We start from the raw sequence: 17121 nt of genomic DNA on the forward strand, positions 1-17121 counted from the left end.
ATTCTGTATTCAACCGATGGTAGTTCAGCTGTGCAAGGACACCCAAAATTTAAACCTCCTGTTAAGAATCAACCCTTCTGCCCATACTGTAACATGAAGGACCACTTTCTTAACGCATGTCCTAAGTTTAAAATGCTGACAGCTGAGAAAATAGTAGAGTGGATATCCACAGAGAAACGCTGTTGGAAATGTGGGCGAACTCACACTCCAGACAACTGTACTCTGAGAAAACCTTGTACAAAGTGCAAAGAGATACATCTTACCATTTTGCATGAAGCAGCCTCGCAAATACAAAATAATGTTCTGTTGGTTAACGTCCCCAGCCTACAGGTCTATTTAGATCGGCCCAATAGGTCTCAGAAGGTAATGCTTAAGATAGTCAAGGTACTACTACACCATAAAGAGAAAGCCATGGAAGCATACGCCGTATTAGATGATGGTTCGGAACGTAGCATTGTCTTATCCCAGGTAGTGGACCAGTTAAAACTCCCTACCGAACCTGAAACGCTGACACTACGCACAGTCCATCAAGATGTGGTTAATCTAAAAGGAGCCAATGTATCCTTCTATGTATCACCACTCCACAAACCATTCAGGAAATACCTGATTTCTCATGCTTTCACGGCAGATAATCTGAGACTGTCCAAACATTCCTACCCTGTACTCGCTCTCCAACGCAAGTATGAGCATCTTAAGTCTCTGCCATTACCTTTAATTGACCAAGCCCAACCTCTACTACTAATTGGATCTGACATGCCACATCTACTTACGCCTGTCCAGCCAGTGTGTACTGGATCCTCACATGGACCGATAGCCATCTGTACTAGACTTGGTTGGACCCTGCAAGGTCCCACTGGGCTCAGTCAGACTTCCGATTCCACACCACAATGTCTCCACATAACCACAACCACACAGAATACTGAGCTATTCAGAAATGTGGAACGCCTTTGGCAAATTGATACTCTGCCATATACGAATGAAAAATCAGCCACTCGCTCCAAACATGACCAGTATGCTCTCTCGCTTCTTCAATCAGATACCACCAAGGTAGAAGTTAATGGAGTCATGCGCTATGCCACTCCCTTGCTCAGACGACCCAATGCTGAACCTCTTAAAGCCCCCAAAGAAGCAGTGATGGCTAATCTCCGAAGCACTGAGCGCAAGCTCGCTAAAGATCAAAAGAAAGCTGAAGCTTACTGTTTGGAAATGAGAAGACTGCAGGAAGCTGGCTATGTGGCAGAGATATCAACAGAAGAAGCAGAGGAATCCCGGGAAACGTGGTACCTCCCTCACCATATGGTGACACATAACGGCAAAAACAGAATAGTATTTAACTGTTCTTATTCTTACCAAGGGCAAGCTCTTAATGACATACTTTTACCTGGGCCCATCCTTGGTCCATCATTACTTGGTGTCTTACTGAGGTTCCGCGAACATCCTGTAGCCATTAGCGGAGATGTGAAAGGAATGTTCCACCAGGTTCGCCTCTTGCCTACTGATAAGTCAGTAGTACGATTCCTGTGGAGAGATATGCAAAGGAGCAACCAACCCAAGATCTACGAATGGCAAGTCTTACCGTTCGGCACCACATGCAGCCCGTGCTGTGCCATATATGCACTCCAGATGATTGCTCATACCCACTCCGATGGAGACCCAGTACTGGAGAGTACAGTTAAAGGTTCCTTTTACGTGGATAACTGTCTCCATAGCCTTCAAACTGTTGCTGAAGCTAGAGCATTAGTAGACAACTTACGACAACTTTTGCTCACCTGTGGATTTGATCTCCGTCAATGGGCCAGTAACAAACCAGAGGTCATTCAGCATCTCCCTCCTGATTCTAGATCTACCAATAGCGAACTTTGGCTATCACAAAAGAGTACTGACCTCCTAGAAGGGACACTAGGGCTACTATGGAACTGCCTCTCAGACTCATTCAGTTACAAACCCAGCCAGATCGAATGCTTTGAACCCACTTTACGTAATGTCTACAAAGTATTGGCTTCTCAATATGATCCAATCGGTTATCTAATTCCATTTACAACTAGAGCGAAAGTACTGGTCCAGGATTTGTGGAAGACTAACCTAACATGGGATGACCCAATCACATCTGAGAGTTTGTTAAGCCGATGGCAAACCTGGCTACAAGAGCTCCGAGGTTTGAGTCACATTGCAGTCCCCAGGTGCTACAGCCCCTCTGACTGGCAGGCAGGCAACCTTAATCGGGAATTGCATATATTCTGCGATGCATCCGAAAGGGTTTACGGCTCTGTAGCCTACATGCGCACTGAAAATGATCAAGGACATGTGCACATTTCATTTGTGTTAGCCCGCTCAAGAGTAGCACCTCGGAAACAAATGACAATCCCCCGATTAGAATTGAGTGCAGCACTCACTGGGGCACAAGTAGCTAACGTACTCCAAGAAGAATTAACTGTCGACATCAATCGCATCATTCTCTGGTCCGACTCATCTACAGTGCTACAATGGCTTAAATCTGACTCGTGCAGATACAAAGTCTTTGTTGGAACAAGAGTGGCCGAGATCCAGTCACTCACCAACATTAATTCGTGGAGATATGTTGATTCAGCGCACAACCCTGCTGATGTCATAACCCGAGGTCAGACGTTAAACAGTTTGACGCCACCTTGCCACTGGATTTCTGGACCACCTTTTCTATATCAACCAGATTCATGCTGGCCCACTTTACCAGCAGATGAACCAGAACCAGAGACAGAATTAAAAAAGTCAGTAATCTGTCTGCATGTTCTTACTTGTCCAGACACCACCCTCCCTGATGTCAATCAATTTAGCACATGGGCTGAACTATTAAAAGCCACTGTGACATCCCTTCACGGGGCGGCTACACCTCAAACCCAGCCGCAAGAAGACTCATGTAGTTACATTCTAGCAGAGAAACTTCTCCTACAACAGTCTCAAAGAGATTCCTTTCCAGAAGAGTTTAAAGCTCTTACCGCTAATAGACCATTACCATCCAACAGCAGATTAGCATCTTTATCACCTGAGTATGATGAGGTCAGTGGACTTATTAGGGTTGGAGGGAGGTTAAGACATGCTCATCATCTGGAATTAGACACGACACACCCTGTTGTTCTTGATCCACAACACTACATCACAAAGCTTCTAATCAAGGATTATGATACCGCCCTACTACATCCTGGACCAGAGCGAGTCTTCGCTGAGGTGAGAAGACGATACTGGATTCTAAGAGGAAGGGAAGCCATCAAGAAGCATCAACACTTGTGTACAGACTGCCAGAAATGGCGTGCTAAGCCAAAAATGCCTAAGATGGCTGACCTTCCACCGACACGTCTTCGTTTGTACAAACCCCCATTCTACTCCACTGGAATGGATTGCTTTGGCCCATTCACAGTGAAGATTGGCAGACGGACAGAGAAAAGGTGGGGAATAGTATTCAAATGTTTGACCACTCGTTGTCTCCATCTTGACTTAGTAGAAAGTCTTGATACAGACGCATTCCTAATGGCTCTCCGCAGATTCATATCACGAAGAGGGAAACCATTAGAGCTCCTTAGTGATAATGGTACAAACTTTGTTGGAGGAGACAAAGAATTGAGAGCAGCCTATGAATCTATGATTCCCCAACTCAGAGAGCAATTGGCAGAACAACAAATTACATTTAGATTTATCCCACCTGGAGCCCCTCATTTTGGGGGAGTTTGGGAACGGGAGGTTAAGTCAGTAAAACAGGCCCTTAAAGTAGTCTTGAAGGATCTAACAGTGACTGAGACTGTACTGCGAACTGTGCTCATCGAGGTAGAAGGCATCCTAAATGCCAAGCCTCTGGGATATGTGTCTTCCGAAGTATCGGATCTGGACCCTATTACACCCAACATTCTTTTAATGGGTCGCCATGATTCTTCTCTCCCACAAGTAATTTACGACTCAAGTAATGTTCTGGGAACCAGAAGATGGAAACATAGTCAAATACTTGCTGACCATTTTTGGTCTAGATTCATACACTACTATTTACCAAATTTACAAGAAAGGCAGAAGTGGCGCAAAGATGGTGGGGAAATTGGGCTAGACCAAGTGGTACTGATAGTGGACCCACAACTCCCACGAGCATGTTGGCCAGTAGGGAAAGTGACTAATACCTTTCCTGGACTTGATGGGCGAATCAGATCGGTTGAGGTTCAGGTACGCAACCGCACTTATGTTAGACCCGTATCTCGTTTAGTCCCTCTACCGAAACACATTGACGATGACCCTGTTAATCCCGATACTTAGTTAGGATATCTCACTATTTCAAATGTACTCACTTACATTTGGGGGCGGCTGTGTGAGAAAGCCCTTTAACGACCCCTAGAGGAAGGTTTCGTGATAAGGAGTTCAGTGACAAAAGGCAGTCATGACGGCTGGAGAGACACAGGCTGCCGGTCGGCTGGCTGGACTGTGCAACCGATTTGTACATGTTTTACACCAGTGTGTAATTGATTATGGGTGAGTCCCTTTTGTTTGCTATCCTTTGATCCAGATAAATGTTCTGATTACTGTTATTGTCTTGTAAATCACACTGTATGTCTCGTGATTCCCACGTGCGCCATAACCGAAAGTGAAACCATATGTTATCAAACCCAACGATCTCCTTTCGGACTTTGAACTGGAAATTCACTTTGATTCATAGCTTGATAGAACCTAATTTATATATCTCTTTAATATATATCACCTGATTCAGTCAATAATTCGTACAATGTTCACCTTTGGGTAGATTTAGCCTGTACAATAATACTAAATGGTCATTCCAATTGCTTACAACATTATATTTAATTCATCATTGTCATTATAATTCACAATTACTCGATGTATGTTTATTTGTATCTTAATTAATAAGTTTGTTGTATAATTTACTGACATTAGCAATTGTTCCTCTTTGTATTTTTCTGTCTTATAGACCACATGTGTGTAATGACATTCCAGCTTAATTAAACTTACGAAACTGGGAATCCTTCTCCTGTTCTCTTACCGGAACTACCCCTTTCATCTTGTGTGCACGACACCTGAACCCCCCTGAGCGTCCCCTACGCTCGTATAATATATATATATATATATATATATTGTGTGTGGGTGTGTGTGTGTGTCTATATATATATATATATATATATATATATATATATATATATATATATATACCACTCAAAATTGTTCTTGGAACTTCATTTGGTTACAGTTGAACCACTAAAGTCACTAAATATTTTGACCTTTTTTGAGAGGGTTAAATGGGTGGAGCTAGAGCTCAAGCCCCCTAACTGAAAAAAATTATTCAAAGATGATTCCTTGGATTTACTGAATTTTTTTACGTTAAGTGGTTGCAAACTATTTATTTGGGCTGAATTTAAACAAACAAATTAAGTTGAACATTATTAAATTTAATTTGTTTGTTTAAATTCAACACAAATTGTTTGCAACAGTTTTACATGCAACACTTTATTCAGTGCTCATCGCTAGAGCTCCAGCTCCTCCTCCCTGTATGACATTGAGTTGAGATGTACTTTGTTTGCTATCTGATCTGTGCTATCTGAATTCAAGACACATTTTCTGAAAAAGGACAAACCATGATTTGAATCATTTACATTATTTGTGATTCTGTGGATGATGAGAGAGCAAAATTTTTAAATAATCCAAATTATCATATGCATTTGTTTATATGGCAAAACATGTCTTTTTCACCAAGAAGGTCCACACAGATTCCAAAGGCAGATACTGATAAGATCAGGGCTTGGTTAATATGTGTGAGGACTGGGGTTTTATGATGTGGTAACATGTTGACTGGTCAGTTTGTATGTATGTCTCAGTATTTGGACTTTGGTCACATGGTCAAGAAAGATACAAAATAGGTGGTAAACCTTGCTCTGCCCTCTTTTCTTGCTTTAGCTTTTCCTGCTCTGTTCTTCTCTTCTATCTTCTCTGGCTCTATCAGGCTCTCTCTGGGGCCTACTCTCTGCTCAACCTCTCTCCCTCCCCTTGTCTCTCTTTGTTTCTCTCAGGTAACTTTATTTTACATTTAAACTCGGTACAATTAATATCACATGTTTTTATCATTTAATACAGTTATTTGTAACTAATTCAGTTTTAACCATAGATAATTATTGTCATTAAATCATTTCATTTTTAAGTATTTGTGAATTTCTTTTGATAACATCAACACTTACTTGCTCCATATGGCAATACAATATAATCACATAACAGCAAAGCTCTCTCACATTTTTAGTTATTAATGCTGCTCTTATTTCTGTTTTTGGTGTAAGATTGCAGAAGGGTGGTTTGACTAGAAATGTACAGTTTTTCACCATCATACTGATTACTTTTCTAGTAATTTGGCAAAGCTACAGTTTAAACTGCTGGAGTTAAGTCCCATTCTTACAAATTTAAAATATCTTCCGAAGACGAATAAAGGTCTGAGGGGATTGGAATAACATGAGTGAATAATTAATAACAGATTTTTTTTTTGGTGAACTAATCCTTTAAATGTTTCCCAGTGATGAGTTACAGCTGGGAGGGCATCTCCCAAACATATGCTGGATAATTTGGCGGTTCATTCCACTGTGGCGACCCCTGATTAATAAAGGGACTAAGCCAAAAAGAAAATGAATGAATGAATATTCCTTTAAATGTATAGTGGCTCTAATAATAATAGTCATGTTTCAGTTTTAAGAGACAGTTTCTTTGTGACTGATAATATTATCAATAATTGCACACCCCTCATGCTCATGCTCATGTACATATCTACAGAATGTAAAAATATCTTGTGCTAAAATGACATTCAGTGCATTCCATTATTCAGTACTGAAGCATATACTAAACTGATCAGGCTTGTTTTTCCAAACACATTCTTATTTCTTCTCTCACTGTCGATTCCACCCTCAATTATATTCTCTCCATCACTCCTTTTTTAAAGCATTAAAAAAAAAAGTAATAATTGTTGTCCTCTTCTGCTGCTGACTAATGGGCTGGGCATTTGCTTGTTATTAGCCATGCTTAATTGCCTAATAGGGTTTAAGTTAAAAGCTCACTAGAAATGATATTCATTCTGTCCCAGCATATTAAATGCATCCAACTTTGATTAAGTGAGCAAAGTAAGCCATACATGGTTAGCCTTGAGACTGGGCCACGGTGTCAAACAGTGTGGCGTATAAGTGCCAGTCAGAGCATCCATGAAGGATCCATCTGGCTGACATTCAGCAATCATCAGCCAATTCATACTTTGTGGCCAATTAGCATGATTTATGCCACAACCACTACTCAATCTGGCTATTTTTGAGCATGAATAAGTAAGCTGAGGATAAATAATGAAGTTTAGATAAATTTGAACAAATAGTAGAACAAAAACTACAAAACTCTCCAGGGTCCTGTGGGATTGTTTGCGGGTGAGCTTTCCCTGGGTCACTCAAGTGATGAGTTCATATAGTTTAAGGAGATGATAAATTATTTCTTAAAACTTCAATATCCTGCAGAAATCCTACTGCGGTCTCCTCATAATTCAGCCATGCTGATAAAGACACTCTCTCACACATACAGTTGAAGTCAGAATTATTAGCCCCCCTGAATTATTTGCTTACCTGTTTATTTTTCCCCAATTTCTGTTTAACAGAGAGATTTTTTTAACACATTTCTAAACATAATAGTTTTAATAACTCATTTCTAATAATTGATTTATTTTATCTTTGCCATCATGACAGTAAATAATATCTTACTAGATATTTTTAAGACACTTCTATACAGCTTAAAGTGACATTTAAATGATTAACTAGGTTAATTAGGTTAACTAGGCAGGTTGGGGTAATTAGACAAGTTATTGTACAATGATAGTTTGTTCTGTAGAGTATCAAAAAAATATATAGCTTAAAGGGGCTAATAATTTTGACCTTAAAATGGTTCAGAAAAATTTTTAATTGCTTTTATTCCAGCCGAAATAAATAAAATAAGACTTTATCCAGAAGAAAAAAATATTATCAGACAATATTTTCTTGCTCTATTAAACACCATTTGGTAAATATTTAAAAAAGAGAAAAAAATCAAAGGGGGGCAAATAAATCTGACTTCAACTGTACATATATTATTGTCTTACATACTCATATATTTTTTAGGCATGCATGCATTTTCTTCTTACATGCAATTATTACTTATAACATAACATTTGTGTTTAGAATATAACAATTTACCTGCACATACATTTGTCAGTTTGTATATTTTATTGTATTGTATTTTTTAATTATTATCTGTGTTAAAATATATTAATGTGAGAGCAAAAACAAAAAATGCATGCATTCGAATATTTGAATGTGAGAGCAAATATATATATATATATATATGTGTGTGTGTGTGTGTGTGTGTGTGTGTGCGTGTGTGTGTGTGTGTGTGTGTGTGTGTGTGTGTGTGTGTGTGTGTGTGTGTATGTTTGCAGTATGTATGTGTTTGAGAGTGGAAATGTGTGTATGTGAAAGGAGAATGCAAGTTTATGAGAGTGAAAATCTGTGTATGTGAAAGGAAAATGTAAGCAATAATGGGTGTACAAGAAAGGAAAATGTGAGTGTGTAAGAGTGCTAGAATGAGTTATGGCCTGTACATCCTCTCATATGAAAAGCATCTGCGAAATGTGCATTAATTTTATATTATTGAAAGTAAAAATTTGATGGTTAATAGTACTGGAGCTCCACACACAATAAATGAATGAATGAAGTAATTAATTATATATGAAAAAATAAAGTGTTTATAAACATTAGAGCAAATACATAACTTTAAAAAGCTTTATGTATTATCTTGTATTAAAAAGGGTGTCAAAGTATATATGAAGAGTTCAGATGCAAAACCCTCTAAATCCAATAGACCTCTTTTCTTGTAAATGAGCATTTTCTATCAGGCTTCTATAGTTAGGTTCAGAAATTTCATTTTATATGTAATGATAAGGTTATTAGCTAGTAAATAAAATAACTTTTTTTTTTTTCAAAAATGTCACTTTAGACAATTCTTTGGTTTTTAACAAGGTAACTTTTCTTTTGCGTCAAAACCAGCTAAATGGGTTGGCTTTTTATGCAAAAACCTGTAAATTCACCTATTGTGACAAGACATTGTAGTTAGTTGAAAATCACTAAAGATGCAATTAGAAATTATTTTACCAAACATAAAACACATTACACAAACCACCTAAAATAAAAAATATATAAATCTGTCAAGTAAGAGGAGGTTCATTCCGCTGTGATAAACCAGGGAAAAAGCAGAAGGAAAATGAATGAATGAAGTCTGTCAAGTGCATTAATCAATAACGTTAAAACTGACGTTAATTAAGTCTTAACAATGTAATTTCTAATATTTGGGATTTATATTTAATGCAAGTAGAACAATGTAAACAAGGCAAACATTGTAAGCTAAGCTTGGTAGATTAATATAATGTAGTGTAAATCATTATGAAACATCAATATCTGTACATTGTCCATTAACATAAAAAGCTTATAAGATTTATAGGTATTATGAAGTAATACAAATAATGTATAGTTTTATAGATTATATTTATATAAAAAAAAAATAGCTTAAATTAGCAAATAAAACACAAGGTAGGCCTACTGGGCAAAAAGGGGATGCCTCTCAGACAATTTAAGAAGCTGTCATTCATTCTCAGGTCTTGGTCCCTTGTTTATCCTTATAGCATCTACGTGGGATAAAAGAATGGCATCTCAACTCTCTTTTGTGAAACGCAGTTGCCGTTTAATGTATAGTAAGTCAAACTGATTCAAAATAGCATAATTGCGCAAAAAAACGTTATGAATGTTACACTTCTGACTGAACTTTTTGTCTTTTTCTTATTTTGAGGTAAGTGACGTTTTCATTTGCCACTCACTGACAGTCGGACAGTCTCATCCAATTCCTCAGACTTCATCATTTAAAATCAAAAGCGGAATAAACCGTCTCCTCATAAAAGCTGGCATATCAGCGCGCTGCTACATTAAAAACATATGATTCGATTCGCGCCTTCTAACTGGTTCTCGGGATATGTCGGCTTTTGCTGTCAAAGGCAAGTGGCGTTTAGCGGCTTTTGCCAACAAACTGTTATTTCTGAATGTGCTGACGCTGGGATTTGGATAATTAGAAGCAAATCTATTTGTTGATGGTGTACTACGTACCTAAATCATTCACTTAATGTCATTAGCTAATTTTCTGCGGAAGTGGCGTATTGCAGCAAAATATCGTCACCTTGGAATTATAAGGTTCTATCTGCGTTCTGAATGATTTTGAGATATTGACATTCAAAGTTTTTGCATTCCATATAGCAAACAGAATGTGTGTAACATTTGTTTTTTAAATAAAAAGTCTTAAAATGTAAACAACTTATAAAAAAAACATCCCATAATGAAAATAAGTTGTCATTGAATAAGAATGTCTATAACTCAATTTTGACAAAAATGTCAGATAGAACTTTATAATTCTAAGGTGACGATATATAATGGCCTCCTTAATTATTTTTTATTCATGAATGTAAAACTTTGCTAACATAAATAACAGATTAATAATTGAAATAATCATGCAAACTTGTTTATCAGAAGAAGAAAAAGCACTTTGTAAACAAAATAAAATATTGTGAGGGTCTACTTTAATTAAAATGAACCTAAAATCATATAAAAAAGTGTAACAGAGAATTAAATGTTTAGAATATTCAACAGATATACAGTATATAAAAAGGTACATTCATGGCCTGTTTCCACTGAGTGGTACAGTACGCTATGGGTTATTACAGGTCACCTTTATCAGGCTTGCGTTTCCACTGCTAAAAAGGTACCAATGGTGGGCGTGGTGTACTACATAAGGTTTCAGTCAACGTCATTTTCGCTCGAAAATGCCACAATAAAACTGTACGGGTCATTCACACATAATATGAGAAGCACTTCTCACAGAAGCTTTATATATGTATAAATGTTCATTACTAACCTTTCTGTGAACATGATTTGATTATAACTGCAGATCAATGATGCAAAATAGCCTACTGTAACATCTGTGATTATATAAAATAAATAAATAATTGCAACATATATGAACACATACAGACCCTTACAGTCTTCGATATAGTACCAATTACAGAAAAACTACACACAGCATACATTTAGTCCTTATTTGGGTTCAAAAACAACACACAGCATACAGTATAGCCCAGAATCAGAGCAAACCTCTCATCTGTCTCTTTAATCTTCAGCAGCACATGTAACCTCCTGTTAGAACGTAATTCCATCATTCCGAGTTTATAATAGTCCAAAAGGTGATGATAATAGCTAAACATGGCAGTTTGTTCATGTTTGCTGAAAAAATTATTTGCTCTTTTGTTTTTTCCGGCTTCTCTTTTGTTCTTTTTTTGTACGTCAGTCTCATGTTTGTAGGTTTCTGAAAGGATCGGATGTCAGAAGCACTTAATCACACACACATTGTTATCATCAGCTCAAGAAGTTTGTAATTTTAAATATAGACACACACGCAAGCACATGTGAGAAAGCGAAACCGCGTACGATTTAGACGGCATCGTACAAAACTAAGATACACAGGGTAGAATCTGCTCCTCTTCTTGACTTTGTGGCAGTACATCAAGATGACAACAAGGTTTGTTTGAGCTCTGGTCGACCATGGCTGGTTTATTAACCAAGAGAAACACTTTAGTCTAAATAACAGATAAGGCAACACACTTTTGAACATGGCACTAGGTCTAGGAAGTGACTAAAGTCAAAAGACAGACATGCATATTTACCACAATAATTAAAATAACAACACTGTTCCTGTTTAATAATAAACTTAAAAACAAAACAAAAAAAACACTGAAAAAAGAGTTAGTAAATGAGTGTACATCTGAAAACAGACAAAAAAAAGGTGACCAGAAAAATATGTTAACTTTGTTGTGTGACGATGATTCTCCCTTTAGAAATCCTGATGGACATGTTGCGAATGGTTTTGATGTGAACTGATATTACAAACCCTTCACATCCATTCATCCATCCATCCATCTATCTCAGTTTCTGATAGGGTGTACTTTACTGGACTGTGTACATGCTGTGAGCAGACTACAAAACAGCAGTGCTGACACAGGGCCTAAGCAGAGGAGATATTCATCCTGAGAGGAAGATCTTTCCCACAGCACTCTGCCACTGAAGACCGTCCCTTCCTGAGCCTCAGACACAAGGTACAAAACTTATTTAAAAAAATAACATTCCTTCCGATACTTTATTTTTACTACTGTAAGTACATCAGTAAGGAAAACTCAAAGTATTTAAAGCTTTCACTGTAGCTGACACTAAAACTGAAAATTGATATGTCATTAATGCAATCAAATAAATAACATTCCAAAATAAACTGTACATTCATTGCAATTTAGAATAATTAGATATTAATAGTTGTATATTATAGTAACCACATAATAATAATAATAATAATTATTATTATTATTATTATTAGTAGTAGTAGTAGTAGTAGTAGTAGTAGTAGTAGTAGTAGTAGTAGTCAGTAGTAGTAGTAGTAGGATTTTAAATTGTTTGTGGGTATTGTTTGTGGCAAAATGCATGTCACATCTTGTGCTTGTGCATGTGTATATCTATATCACAATACATTTTTTTTCAAATTCTTTTTATTATAATTTGATTGTAAAACAAAACTATATATTTTAAATATAATAATGTGATTGTTAAAATGTTAATAAATTGCAAGTTATTTGTAAAATAAGCAGTAATGCTCAGTTTTTAATGACATTAAAAGCCAACTGATATAATTACAAAGAACCAATGATAAAGCAAGCATTTCAGAAATATATACAGGAGCAGAGACCTTAATCACTCCCAGCGCAGCATGTCATGTTCAGATTCCTGAAAATGTACCCGCTCATGCATTTTGGATTGAGAATCAGTTCAGTGTTAACCCAACCATGACAACCCCCTTAAAACCCAGAGCTTAAGGATATATCTGGGGCAGTCGGTCCATCCTCATGAATAAATGGGAGACTTTTATTGGAATCTTTGGCAATGTGGCTGAGAATAATGTAATGGATTCCTAAAGCTTAAGATTCATTTCCTCTGCCTCGTTCCTATCGAACTGTCTAGTCATTTATTGCTTTACAACCTGATAGATGGATTCCTGATACATAGTGAGCATGTTTTGTTTGTATCGAGCATCTAGACAGGAAATTAAATGGCTCATACAATGCTTAGATTGTTTGGTTACAAGTGCCGAAGGACTTCCAAACAAACATCACAGCAGGGAGGAAACAGAAGCCAAAGTCTGGCCTGCTCAACAGGCTGAAATCCCTATTCTTCAGTGATCTGCCTGAAAGTAAGCCAGATCTTCAGCAGTCGTTCTGATGCTTCTACTGGGAAGAGAAACCTTTGGATCATGGTGATAAGACAGGAGCACAGACAATCCAAATGGACATTTCTTATTTATTTGTCAGCAGGTTTAATTTTAGTCACTAGAACAATGACACAAAAACTGCAAAAGTGTTTGTCAAAAAAACTTAATCCAATTTATTGTTTTTTTTTTTGAGTGTGTTTACATGTACTTCCTAAACTGATCATGAAATAAGCAAATGTGTGTGGTCATGTAAACAGTGTTTATAAAAAGCTGAGACATAAACCAATTGACACAACTAGATTTTTTTTCCTTAACCCAGATTTTACCCTGCATGTAAATGCTTCAATTTGTATTCTGTAAAATGGATAAGCATTAGTGGTGCTTTCACAAGATGGGGGGATTTGATGGAATGTTTTGCTTTCAATCAAAATGCCAAATACTGCATATGGAGTTTCTGCTCAACAGGTTTGCCAAACTTTTTTTTTTGCAATACCTAACTCTGAAACTAAGCTTTTTGTTTTATAAAATGGTAAAACTGGAATGTTATGAATGTATATATCTATGCAAAAAGGATGTGGTGAGTGTAAGGATCATTTGCAAAAAAAAATGTCTGAAAATGTGCTTTTTTTAATTCCACAGAAATACTTTATATATAACTAACTTAATTGAACTTAAATGTTTGTGCTACAGCCATCATTACAGGATGAACAAGCTATTTTGCTCCAGCAGACCGCTTAATGTCCTGCAGCGAGCAGCGTTTTGAAATCAGCAGTTGAGTGGATAAGATCAGTAGTCGCCCAGTGCCATGTTTGAGGTGTTGGGGAAGAACATGTGTGACTTCTGTGCTCGTTAATAAAGGACAGGTCACTGAACAAGATTAAGATTAGAATATGGTATAGATTTATTCCTTAATTTACCGTTTTGGTTTTGTGAATTAACAAAATTATGTTAATGTCTTCCTTCAAACCCTAAGGTGAAATTGTTGAGTAGGATTTCTCTATATATAAATTTAACATTTGCTATATAACATTCACTTTTTTAAAAAGTCAACTGTTTATATGCTTTTCATTACTGTAACAAAAACAACAGAATGAGATATGTTCATTAGATATGTTTATGTATGTATATATATATAGTACACTACATTGCTAAATATTTTGGAACACCACTCCAAATCATTGACTTGTAAAGGTTTCAATCACTTCCATGGCCACAAGTGCAAAAATCAAGCATTAGAAATGCAGATTACTTCTACCGACATTTTTGAAAGAATTGGTTTCTTCTTGTGAGCTCAGAGAATACTATCATTGTACCGTAATAGGTTGTCACCTGTGCATCAGGTCCCTTCATGAAATTTCCTCACAGCTATATATTTCACTTGTGGTATTCTAACAAAGTGGATGCAATTGGGAACAACTCAGCCATAAGGGATACGTAATAACAATGAAAACAATAATTAGAATGAGTAGATGCATTAATTAATTAGTTAAAATTCCTAAATTTAACTAAAAAGCTTTTTCCTTAGAGGATGTAGAGATAAAAGAACAAGCCATTCTTTTTAAAAAATCAAAGGCTCCCAAAGCTTTTCTTAAAAATTATTCATTATTCAAATATTCATAATAATTTAGAGTTTTAAATGACTTGAGGGTAAATAAATGATGATAAGTTTTGGGATGAATTAATCTTTTAACGTTTTAAACATTTTTTTCTATGACAAAGTAGAATTTTTAGAGTCCAAATTCAACTTAGTGAATGGATTAAAAACAATAATAATAGTAATTGCGCACACATACTGTTAAAGTCCTCAACTGAACTCCTGAGTTTAAACAAAGGTTTAAAACTTTAAAATCAAAAAGGTAAAATATAGTAAAAGGTAACTTTTTTATTTGAATATTTATTACTATTTATTAAAACCCAAAACTCTAGAGCATGACATTCTGATGTCCATATTCACTGAGTGCACCCTCAACTGCACCCTAAGGGAAAAGAAGCCTAATATCTTAAGATACAAGTTATAAATATTAATTTATTGATACAAGCACTAAATATTGTTTAATAAGATAAAGACTACAGCTTTGGTACTATTTACATTTTGACCATTAAACCTTAACAATTCTGACATACCTGTAATAAAACTGTCACCTTGGGTGCATGCATTTTCAGTATAGAGGATGTTATTAAATTTCAGTCTTGATTTCAGCTGTCATGATATTTATTTTAAAACAGAACAAAAATGTTCCTTTGCTGGCAGCTAATAGTTTTTAAAGTCAGTTTATTAAAAGCCCACTTGCCATAAGCTATGCTTTTTTTATAGCTAGTTTTTCTAAAAAAAAATGCTCTCTATAAATATAATTTTGTATATTGTATTATAAAATACCAAGCATGTTTGTCTTTCAGTGTTTAATGTTTAACAGCCTTTTTCCACAATTTTCATTAATTTTCAATTAATATAACTTCATGGAGGCCTATTAACATGTACGTTCAAATGTACAGTATAGAAACATTGTTCACTTCAAAATAAAAATTTACTCACCCCAATTGGTTGTATACCTTTATAAGTTCCATACAATACCTATATAAGCCTCAATGTATTTTGAAGTATGTTAGAAAGGTGTAACAATTTACTGCCATAGTAGGGAAAACACATACCATTGAAGTCAGTGATTACAGGTTTTCAACATTTTTCAGAATAACTTAAAAAAAACAACAACAACAAAAAAACTCAAACATGTTTGTGGCAAGTGAAGCGGGAGTAAATTATGACAGAATGTTCTGTTTTGTTAGAACTGTCCCTTTAAATCATGTTAATAGTGTTGCCTGTGCTAGAAACATGCTAGTGATGATAATTTATGTTAGCAGCATGAAAATTTGTTAAAATTACGCAAATTTATTTTAGAAACATGGTAATTAATTTAGCAACAAGCTAATTTTAATTAGAAACATGCTAAAGATGTGTAAAATCGTGCTACAGTGTAAACCAGCAAAATACTAACAGTAATAAATCATGCTTGAAACATGCTAATTCATGTCAACAGTGTGTTCATTTATACTTAACTTCCTTTAAATATGGTTTGCTATTTTAATGGCTAAGCTGAATTTGCTGCATATTTCTCCCGTCTTAAGTGTGACATGGTCCTTCTAATGTGCTATTGTAATATGTTTGACTGGTAGTGTCTATGAATGGGACAGCATTTTTTGTTTCAAAATGTACTTTCATTTACTCCTTTATATATGAGGGTTGTGTAAAAATAAATAAATGAAATAAAATACTGAAGTCTGCAAATTTTTGAGTCGCCCCACAGCTGGTACGGGGAACAAATTCATTTTGCAGGCCATTTAAATTCTAGAAGCTGTTTTCAATCTTTTTCCTCCTCAGGCTTCTCTTTGCCTGGCTTGCTCACAGGTTATTGGGTAACCGTAATATTTGCATAATGTCTATACTCAGATGTTTAAGCACATGTTGCAAAAGAAACCACAGGCTCTCCTGGCAGACTTAATTATTCTGTTGAATTGTTAGTGGTGCCTTTAAAGCACAGTATAGCTTTTGACTTATTCATACTTATTTTCTTTTAACACTTGCAGAAGAAACTTTATCATGTATCTTGTCCTAAAATAAATTCAAATAATTTTCCTTCAGTCTTATATATTTGAACTAAATGAATATCAATGGGCCCATGTTTTTAAGCATATTCATACTCCTGAACAATAAATAAATGTTACTGTTTTTTTTCATAATGAGCAGATTCGTGCAGATTATTAGCTATATGAAAG

General features: G+C 35.9%; 1 protein-coding gene across 3 annotated transcripts in view; it reads left to right on the forward strand.

The window, feature by feature from the left end:
• Positions 1-5067, forward strand: part of LOC130240329 (uncharacterized) — a 7663-nt gene extending 2596 nt beyond the window's left edge. For 2 of the 3 annotated variants that reach the window (XM_056471801.1, XM_056471802.1), the window contains exon 3: positions 4934-5067. In XM_056471801.1, coding sequence (XP_056327776.1) covers positions 4934-4948 — 15 coding nt within the window. In that variant the 3' untranslated portion in view covers positions 4949-5067. The other variant, XM_056471800.1, reaches the window with a different exon arrangement.
• Positions 5068-17121: the final 12054 nt, after the last annotated feature.

Source organism: Danio aesculapii, chromosome 14 (genome assembly GCF_903798145.1).
Source record: "Danio aesculapii chromosome 14, fDanAes4.1, whole genome shotgun sequence".
NCBI lineage: Eukaryota > Metazoa > Chordata > Actinopteri > Cypriniformes > Danionidae > Danio > Danio aesculapii.